The sequence below is a fragment of the Rissa tridactyla genome, chromosome 8 (genome assembly GCF_028500815.1).
Source record: "Rissa tridactyla isolate bRisTri1 chromosome 8, bRisTri1.patW.cur.20221130, whole genome shotgun sequence".
In the NCBI taxonomy this organism is placed as follows: Eukaryota; Metazoa; Chordata; class Aves; order Charadriiformes; family Laridae; genus Rissa; species Rissa tridactyla.
Genome location: NC_071473.1, coordinates 44,724,391 through 44,734,219, shown reverse-complemented (window position 1 = coordinate 44,734,219; position 9,829 = coordinate 44,724,391). Strand labels below are relative to the sequence as shown.

At 53.3% G+C, this 9,829-nt stretch overlaps 1 protein-coding gene across 1 annotated transcript in view; it reads left to right on the top strand.

Moving 5' to 3' along the window:
- Positions 1-1,925: 1,925 nt before the first annotated feature.
- The window catches only part of ZSWIM5 (zinc finger SWIM-type containing 5), a 102,144-nt gene continuing 94,240 nt past the window's right edge, over positions 1,926-9,829 (top strand). The window contains exon 1 of the mRNA XM_054210944.1: positions 1,926-2,631. Coding sequence (XP_054066919.1) covers positions 1,941-2,631 — 691 coding nt within the window. The 5' untranslated portion in view covers positions 1,926-1,940. The remainder of the gene's footprint in view (positions 2,632-9,829) is intronic.

Here is a 9,829-nt window from a genome sequence, read left to right as displayed (position 1 = left end):
GCTGTGTCCCAGCTCTCATGCAGGCTCACCCCCTGCCTGAGCAGAGCCGGCGGCTGCAGGGAGACACGGGTGCCAGCAGAATCTCCCGGGCAGTCAGGCTGCTGTAACACCAGAGCCTCCATCATCGGAAGAGCTAAAGATCCTGCCAGACTGGTCTCTGCCAGGAAGGCGTGCTCTACCTTGGGGCAGGAGGGTGCTTTGGGATGGCCTTTTGAGGTCCCTCTGTGCAACCAGGGAGGGGCAGAGGTGGACAAAGCCCTTCTTGTCCCCCCAGGTCCTGCTGCCACCACAGCGAGCAGAGGTGATGGGCAAAATGCTGTGCTCGCAAGTGCTCCCTGTCGCAACAATCCCTTAAGGAGAGAGAAATGCCCTTCGGAGTTAAAGAAATGGGGATGTGATTCCGGGGGAAAATGTAAACAAATCTGTGTGTAGCTGCTGCCTGCAGCCAGACCCTGCCGCCGGTTAGCACTGATTATCTTGAACAAGACCAGCGGCAGCAAGGAACACCTCAGCCTTCAAGGAAAACCTCTTCCTGACCTTCATCGATTAGCATGTGGCTTATTCTCTAAAATGGAGATCTCTCATTGCAGAAGCTCTGCCTGCTCTCATTACCTGCCTGAGATCTGATTCCTTCCCTCCGAGGCTGTGAAGGAGACCTTGGGCTTGGAGGTACCTCGTGGCATAGCAAAGGTGCATAATTATTTCCTGTTCCCTAATTGCATCGCCCTGTTATTCCAGGAAATGTACTCTTGCTCTGTCAGTAAGAGTAAATAGGAGATCTCTGCAACAAGGGAGTAACCGGTAATGGTCTAGATGTGACTGAACTGCAGATAGACAGGAATTGGTCTTAGAGTCTCAAAGCACTGAGAATAACAGCAAGAAAACTGAACTCTGAGATCTGTGAGCTCAGCTCTTCCTCTGAGGTTTCCCACTTAAAATTAGACAGGACAAAAGAAGGGGAATGCGTCTCTGGGGAAAACCCTGGGATAGTGTCCCGCTGGACACAGCGGCAAAGCCACCAGCCCCGGCAGGGCAGCAGCGCTCTCCCCATCAGCCCCAGGCTGCGCTGGTCCCAGGGGTGCTACCATCACCCTCTACTGAAGCAGAGGCTGGCAAGGAGTCAGCTCCCTGGATTTTGGGGTGCCGACTCAGGCGGTATGCGCTGAAGGACCTCGCTTCAGTGCAAACCCACGTAAGAGCACAGCAGAGCTCCCTGGGAGTCAGTGCTGCCTGTGTTTCTTCATCTCCTCCCTCAAAGGCTGCGTGTGCCATGGGATCCGCTATGTCCTCTGCACCCGGGGATGCTGCAGTGACGTGTGGGACGAGCATCTTCACTACAGGGCTTTAAAAGAAAAAAGCAAACCCCGATGCCCAGTGAAGGGAGCATCACCCGGAGGCGATTTCTGGGTTAGGCTGGGTGTCAGAGTTGTTTCTGGGTTAGGCCGGGCGTTGAGGCCGGGTGCCGTAGGGCCCGGACTGGCAGCGGGTCCCCGGTTGCCGCCGGACGCCGCCGGGAGAGCGCTGCCGCGTCCAGCCCCGCCGCGCCCCTCCGCTGCCCCCGACCCGCCACAGGCTCCCTGCGCTCGGCCGGCCGCCGCACCCCCTCGCCCCCCAGCGCCCCGGGGAACCGGCGGCCGCCGGGCTTCCCCCCTCCCCGCCCTCCGCCCACGGGGGACACGGCGTGTGTGTCCCCTCCCCGCTCGGGGACACTGCCAAGAGGTCACCGGGGCGGTCCGCCGGGGTCCCGGCAGGTGCGGGTCGGAGCGGGGATCCGGCGGGGGCGGGCAGGGGGCTCCGGAGCGTCCCGCCCCGGCGGGGGCCGCCTCCCGGCCGGCGGGACCACCCCCTCCAGTCTCCACCCCCAGTTCCCCCCCTCCCCTCCTCCTCCTCCTCCTCCTCCCCGTCTCTCCTCCCCTCGCCCGGCTCAGTCGGTCGCAGCCATGGCGGAGGGAGGAGAGGGAGAGGAGCTGCTCCGCCCGCCGCTGCCCGCCGGCGCCCCGGGCCCCAAGCGCTTGTGCTCCCGGGCCTGCCCGGCGGGGGGCACCGGGGCCGCTCACCCCCGTCCCGGGGCCGCGGGGGCCGGTGCGGGGCCGGGCGCGGGGGCCAGCGGGGCCCCTCCGGCTCTGGCCGGTTGCTGCCCGGCGGCGGCGGCGGGGCAGGCGGGGGCGGCGGGCGCGGCCGGGCCGGCGACGGGGCCGGGGGGCGGCGGCGGCGGGGCGGGCAGCCTGCTGCAGCCCGAGTCGCTGCTGGACGCGGCGGCCAAGCGTGTGGCGGGGAGCTGGGCCTTCGAACGGGTGGAGGGCCGCTTCCAGCGCATCCCCGAGCCCGTCCAGCGCCGCATCGTCTACTGGAGCTTCCCCCGCAGCGAGCGGCAGATCTGCATGTACTCCAGCTTCCAGCCCGGCCGCGCCGCCGCCGCCGCATCCCCCGCCAGCGCCGCCGCCGGGGGACCCTCCGCTGCCGCCGCCGCCGCTGCCCCCGCCGCGGCCGGCGAGGAGAGCCCCGCCGCCGGCCCACCGCCGCCCGCCGCCCCCGCCGCCGCTCCCGCCGCGCCGCAGGGTGAGGGGCTGCCCTTCCGCCGCGGCATCCGCCTGCTGGAGACCGGGGCGGTGGACAACGTGCTGCAAGTCGGTGAGTTGCCGGGACGGGGCCCCTGGGGGCTTCTGTCCCCCGTCCGTGTCCGTCCGCGTCCCGTCCGCCCCCCCGCCTCCCCCTCGCCTCCCCCTTTCATCCCCTCCAAACACTTCAGCCTTTTGTCTGGCGCGGTTGTGGTTTGACAGGAAAATCCTGCCCCGGGGGCAGGGACTGCCTTGTGCTCCTCTGGGAAAGATGCCGGCTTTGGGGGTGGGAAGGATGGGGGTGACACCTCCCCCCCTCCCCCGCACCGCCTCCCGCGGTGATGTGTGTGTCCCCGGGTGTCACCGGCGGCTGCCCGCAGTGTGGACGCCGGCCATCCAGCCCCAGTGGGAAAATAAAGCACACACACACACCCCCCGCTCCCCCCCCCCCCCGGCTAAAACGCCCGTCGGGAATTTGTATGGAGGGCACGCAGCCCTGCCGCCACCCCCCCGCCCCGCAACCGGGGTCCCTGTCACCCCTGAGCACCCACACCCACGCTCCCAGGGGGGTCCCGGCCCTCCCACCGGGAGAAGGGGTTATCAACATAATGCATCTCTCCAGCAGCGCTCGGCGTTTGCCTTTGTCTTCTCCATCGGGGGCTTTTCCCCCTTGGAAAATCTCTTGTGGGGTACCTGCCCCCCCCCCCCCCCCCCCCCGGACGGACACCCTTCGTGGGGCCGGCAGACGGGGAGCGAAGGGGAGGGTTGGGGTGACAAGCCGGGGGGAGCAGTGGGTACCACCGGCGGCCTGGCGGGATGCGCGTTTCGGGGAGGGATGATGCGCGCGGCCTTCGTGACGAAGGGGCCGTGGGAATGACGGTGGGAATAATGGCATCGTGTTTTCTCTCCATGGGCAGGTGGCTTTTGTGTGCGCTGGCGGAGGGGGATTGTCGGAGAGGAAACGTTGTTCCTCTTCCCACCCCCCCCTCCCCCGTCCTTTCCAGTCCCTGCTGTCCCCATCCGAAATCCGCCTTGTAGCTGTATAAAGAGAAACAAATTGTGGTGTTTTACATAAAATAATCCGCTCCTGGTTGTTATTGGAAGTGATTGAAATGCGCGTTGCCATTAAAGTGACATTAGGCTGGAATTTGTTTTGCAAATGCGAAATGTAAATTCATTTTGTGCCAGAGGTATGGCGTGAATGAGTGAAGGGAGGGGGGTTTTTGTTGTAAGGAACGGTTAGTTTGGCTGTGTTTATTTAAAGAGCTCTCCTTCCTTTTGAGGAAAAAACAGCTTTAAAAAAAAAATAAAAAAAATCCCATTTGGTACAGTTTACATTCAGAAGAGCGTTATCATAACATTTTCCATTTGAGACCTGAAAATAGGAGACAGTAGAAGAATTCTCCTTCCACCTCTGATGATACGCAGTGAAAATTCCTGTAGCACAAAAGGTTTTTCTCTGAGGATGTGATTATACCCTTTTTTTCTTGGGGGGTGTGTGTGTGTGTGAATTAATATTTTCGAAGGGCTGCGTTAAGATGATTAATTATTCCGACTCTGTTTAAAATACTTTGAAAACAAAACCAAATAATTTTTTTTTAGGAGGAGAGGAATAGCCCTGCAAGAACTTTAAAATTGGGGGTGGGGGTGGAAATAATAGCTTACTGTGGGCGATGCTTTATTGACGTGCCCACCGAGGTGTGGATGGAGGGGGCAGCCAGTGTGGGAGTGGGACACGGCGGTAGCGGTCGCCTAAACGCAGGGCTGGTTCTGTACAAAGGAATTTTCTTTTTTAATGAGCTTTTAAAATGTATTTCTCTTCAAAACGTGTCTCTGACGAGGTTTCAGCCGATGCTGTGAAGGATCTGGGTGGTGAGTGCCATGGTCAGGTGCATGTGGGACACGCAGAGCAGTCCCCATCCCAAAGTGACGTCCGATGTCACGCGTGCCCCGTCTCCCTGTGCTTCCCGCTGCTGCTTTGGGAGGGCCGGAGGCCGATCCCGGCTCTGGCGTTTCATATCCCCTGACAAGTCTAAACCATCTCCCCAGCTTTGAAATTGGAGCTTGCGCCCATTGTCCTCCAGAGCCGTCAGCTTTTCAGATGAAGCAGCACGTTCTGGAAGCGCTGGCCGCAAAGCCGGCGGGTGATTTATCTCCCGTTTTTTGCAGGGTGGAAGGGGCGTGCGGGATGCTCGCTGTGGGAGTTTGCCTTCGGAGCGGGGGGGTGCGGGTCTTGGCTGTAGTGCGGCTCCTCTTCGGATGGGTGATGCGGGATCGGAGACTTCTGGTTTTTTTTGTCCCCGGAGTAGCCTCTTCACAGCAAGTCTCTTGCAGACCTGAGACGGAGGAGGAAGATTTATATCAAACAAAAGGGCTGCGTGTTTATCTGGGGTGGACGGCAGGCATAGCGGAGATGTCCTCCGCCAACTTTCCACATCCATCCTGCGGATGCTGCTGGAAGGTGAGGTGGAAGAGCTCCAGCCACTGGAGACGCACTTTGTGGCTGCGCACGCACGCGTGTGTGTTTGCAATTAAGATAGGAACTCGCTTGTCGGCTTATGTGGGAACCATTATGTCTTGGGGGGGGGGGAAAAAGAAAACCCCAACCCTGGCTTACTTGATGCTCACCAGTGCTAAATCAAAACTACTGTTCCCCTCTAAGGATCTCTTTAATGGACACCGCCAGCTCCCGGCGTCGCGACCTGAGGTTTGCACAGTTGAGATTTGCTGTTAATAAAGATCAGATGTTTGTACAGTCGTGTTTCTGACTCAGACCTGCGAAAAAAAAAAAAATAAGGATAGCGCGGATGTGAAATTCCTCCTCTCTCTGTGGTTGGAAAAATCTCTTTGAAAAATCGAAAACCAAAATCCGAGAGGAATGACCTTCTGGAGATGGGAGGTGGTGTGGAGGGGTGAGGGTTGTACTCGTGGGGACAAATTGCTTCGGGCTCCGGCTCCCTCGTGCTTACAAAGCTGGCAGGTCTGGAAAAAAAAACCCCATATATGCCACATTATCAACCAATAATTCCTTCATGCTTAGTAAAACTTAAACGAGGCTTAAACCCTGATCTCACTGGAGTCATTAAATTGATTTTTTTTTTTTTTTTTTTTTTTGCTGCTCAAAGAAAGATCTTGGATGTTGAACACAGGCATCTTTGTCTTCTTAAAAACTGCTTTATTATTATGTGTACAGATCCCGTCTTTGTGTGTGTGTGGTGTGTGGGTTTTTTTTTTCTTTTAATTTTTAGACAAATGACAAAAGCATGCAGGAAAGGAATGCAGAAATGCCAGGCTTAATATAAAGCATGCAACTGCACTGCATGCTGGGAATCCTAAAGGATACAAAACCTTTAACGACGGCGGTTAATTTTTAACAAGTTCACTTGCATAAATATTTATGAACAAAAGTTTTTTTACACCATTATCTCTTGGGCTCTTGGAGAGAGAAAAGACCTTTGGTGGATTTTGACAGTAGGCTGTGATCCAGCAGAACAAATTCATGTTTCTCGCCTGCGCTCCCCAATCCCATATAATATGGTTTTGCCCTCGAGTTGTCACGGCTGCCGATGGGTGGGCCAGTGAGTGTCCGTGGCAATTTTATGTGGGAATTCTCCTTTTTCTGAAGCGTCCGGCTTTTGTGGTGTTCTTTGCGTTGTAACCGGCCGCTTGGGAACCTTTTCGGCGTGCGCTGCCTATGGCTCCTTACCCGCAGATAAGCCTTTGTGCCCCGGTGGGGAGGTATGCGGTCCAGCCATAAGTACATAGGCAGAATTTACTTTTGCTGTTAGAGTAACAAAGAAGCAGGGCTTTAAAAAACGCGCTGGCTTTGTAAACACTTGGAGGGAGCCTGTTTTTTTTTTTTTTTTTTCCTTTTTCAATCCTGCAATTAATCCTGAGTGTTTCACCCGATGCTTTGCAGGTCAGTTTTCCCGTGGTTCCTGGTCCCGTGATTAAGCTGGACATCCAGCGGCAGGGGATTTTCTGACCGTGTTTCAACAGCCTTCTGCCCAGGCAGAGGTTAAGATAGTCCCGATACCTGTAAATAATACCTGTAAATGCATTTTAATTGGAGGAGTTTTGATTTGGGTTTGCTTTTTGACTTGCTTTTTGTGACGCGGTGGTTTTCCACTTCTCTCGGTGTGTATTTGTTATGATGCCTGTTGAAATGCATCTTCAAAGGTAACAATACCAATGGGTTCTTAACGTGGCTGAGAATACTTTTAGGGTTTTATTTTTTTTCCTAAAACTGCTTTCAGATTTTTTTAGAGTTTTTTTCTAAAAATGCTCACTTTTAGGCCAGCCTTTGGTTTCCCTCCCTTGTGACGTGGTACGGGGCAGAGTCTAAATTTGTATCCAGTTGTTTTTAAAACTCTAGGTGGTGTGCTGCTTTGTAGAGCTGTTTATTTGGGGGGAAAACACTTTGATGGGGGCTCTCTAGAGCCAGTTGCGGCTGCTTTTGTTTTGTGTAAAGATTGGGTCTCCTCCCGGGTCTAGGTTTAAGGCTGTATCCAGCGGGAGCAGGTTTGGAAGGAATGCCATGGGTCATGTAACGTATTTTTTTTGTCCCATGTCAGGGTGCTGCTAAGGGAGTATAGTTTTTCCGTATCCTCTTAATTTTTGGGTGGGGTGGTTGTTGTACAACATGTTTCCAATTTGCTAATTAATTTTTACTTTATTTTTCTTTACGGGTAGATTACTTTATCCTGCTATGTATATTAAAATACTTTAAACCACATAAAAGGGGCTGGCAGAGATTCATTAGCCCTATCATGATGGAAACGGTGGAACGCTTTAAATATACATTAAGACCTTTACGTTTCTAATTATTTTTTTCTTAGCATAGAATTAAAAGGAAGGATTATTAGGCATTAAAACTTATGATCTGTTTATTGCTGCTCCCTCATAGGTGAGATATTTCTTGGGCATGTTCTGGACTATATTATAGGAGCTGGAATTGGAGATGATGGAAACGGCCAGAGTTGCTTGCTGGTTGTACAGGGAGAGCTAGGAAAACTTTGACAGCTGGAATTTTAACTTTTTTCTCTTTTGCAGATTTATTTATTGGCTTTTGAGTCTTTAAGAGATCAGATCCTCTGAAGCTGGGATGTCTCTTTGACTGTGTGGTTAATTACTCCAGGCGAAATGATGCTAACTCAAAGAGGCTAGGGACCCAAAAAATAAAGCACAAGGAATCAAATACGTAGTTTTGGCTTTGAGAATAAATAGGCTTGAAGGGTTTTTTCGGAGAGAAGGTGTGACAAGTTCTGGTTTCTGGCTCGAGGAGGCAATAGGAGTTTGTTCTCAGCTTTTTATAAAGCTTATCCCAGGTGAGACACTGACTTTTGCTGCTTCCAGCACACGAGTCATTGACAGCAGATTTTAATTTTGCTCACATCGAGAGGGGATCTTTTAGGAAATATTTAACTGTGCTAAAACTGCAGTAACATAAACCACATGTGCCTGCGTGCTTTGTCTCTGAAGCTTTGTGCGAGGGAATGTGCTTTGCTGTTATTTGACGCTCGCTTTGATGTTAGATGTTTTATGATTAGTCCCTCTAACCTCAGATAGGACTTTTGGAAAACTTAAATGAGCTCATCTACCCGATAGCTCTGTAAAGTCACATTCAGCTGTCCGTCGTCTCTTGCAGTGTGTCAGCTTTTCATTTTCTTTGGAAATTATATATATAAAAACTAATCTTGGTAGCGTTAGGGTGTAAGAGAGACTTTGGGGGCTTATGTGTTTCCTTGGCATATACGTGGACCTAGTCCTGGAGGAGGACCTCGTCCTTGGGGAGATGGTGAGTCTTTGGTGGTTTTGGGGTTATGTCCTGCTCCCCTTTCCCAACGGGAGACCTGCTCCCGTCTGGGGTTAGCTCAGCACAGGGTGGATGAACAGCATGGCCACCTTTGTGCTTGCCTTTCGTTTTTAATGCTTTTGCATTTAGGTGGCACAGACAGTTCTGTGTTGAGCAGTGATGTGGGTTCCCTCCCCCCCCCCCCCCCCCCAGCCCTTGAGGCTGGAGTAAGTCGTGCAGGTGAGGAGCTGAGCAGGGATTTTGGGAAGAGTAGTATCTCTTTGCCTTCTCAAGGCAGCTGAGTGCTGGGATTTTCAGCGAGAGACCAAGGCTTGCTGGCTGTGTGACAATGCTTCGTGCTTAAAACTGGAGAATCTTCTGGAGATGTTTCTTCTGGGGGTGTGAGGTGTTGATTTCTGTTCCTCTGGCCACGCTCTGCAGAACCTTGCATAAGGTTCTGGGTGAGGTGGTGGGGAAGGAGCATTCACTTGCTCCCCTGTCTCTTCACACTGCTTGTTTCTTTGCTGGGGACCTGCAAAATTGGCTGGTGGGGTCCTCTCCTGGCTTTGCTCAGCAGGAGCCAGGTTGTGGTTGAACCTATGTTTTCCCCATTGATCTCCCCATCTGTGGCTGGTGTGGATGACTTTATTTTGCAAGGAGCTGGAGGCATGGAGTAGCTGTCTTGAGGGTATTAAAATAAACTTCTAGTATGCCTTACCTTACACTTGATGCTGTCTTGAAGACGTTCTGTTACGGGATTGTCATACTCCTGGTCTTCTGGGGATGAGAGGACGGGAGGAGAGCAGCTCCTCTGAGTAACTGGTTCCCGCTTCTGCTGAGTCTTGGCTTTCTCTGGCGTCAGCATCAATAGAAATAGATCCATTTTCCAATGAGAACAAAAACTTGAAGACACCAAACTGTGGCTAGGTTAGTAAGTGCTGTGAGACAAGTCTGCCTTTTGGACAGACCAGTTTTGGAGCCAGGACATGCGATGGTGGTGGGGAGCCCTCCCTGTCCCTTGGCAGAGCTACTGAGGCCCTGAAGATGCTCTCCTGCACCTCAGAAGAGCAGGACTGAGACCCGCTTAATTTTTGACCTGGCTTTCACAAGGGTTGGGTCTGATGTGCAGGCTTGACCGACCCCTGGCTTCTTGTGCCTTTCCAACCGGAGTTGGGAAAGGGCCTGATAACATCTCAGAGAGACACGGGACCTGCAAAACCACTTCTTAGGGCATGTGCGGGGGAAAGCATCTTCATGGTTTTACAGTGAAATAGCCCAGGAGCAAAAAATCAATTTTTCAAAGGTGTTTTTTTTTTTTTAATCCTGATGTTTAAATATGAATAGATTCCACTTAGTTGGTGCGGCGGGTGTGTTTTATTAAATGCCGAGGAGTCACCTGTGCACGACACCACCACATTTCTCTCCAAATGGGTTTTCTAGCGCTGTGTTTTAAGAGCATTTGCTTTTTTGTCTCAAG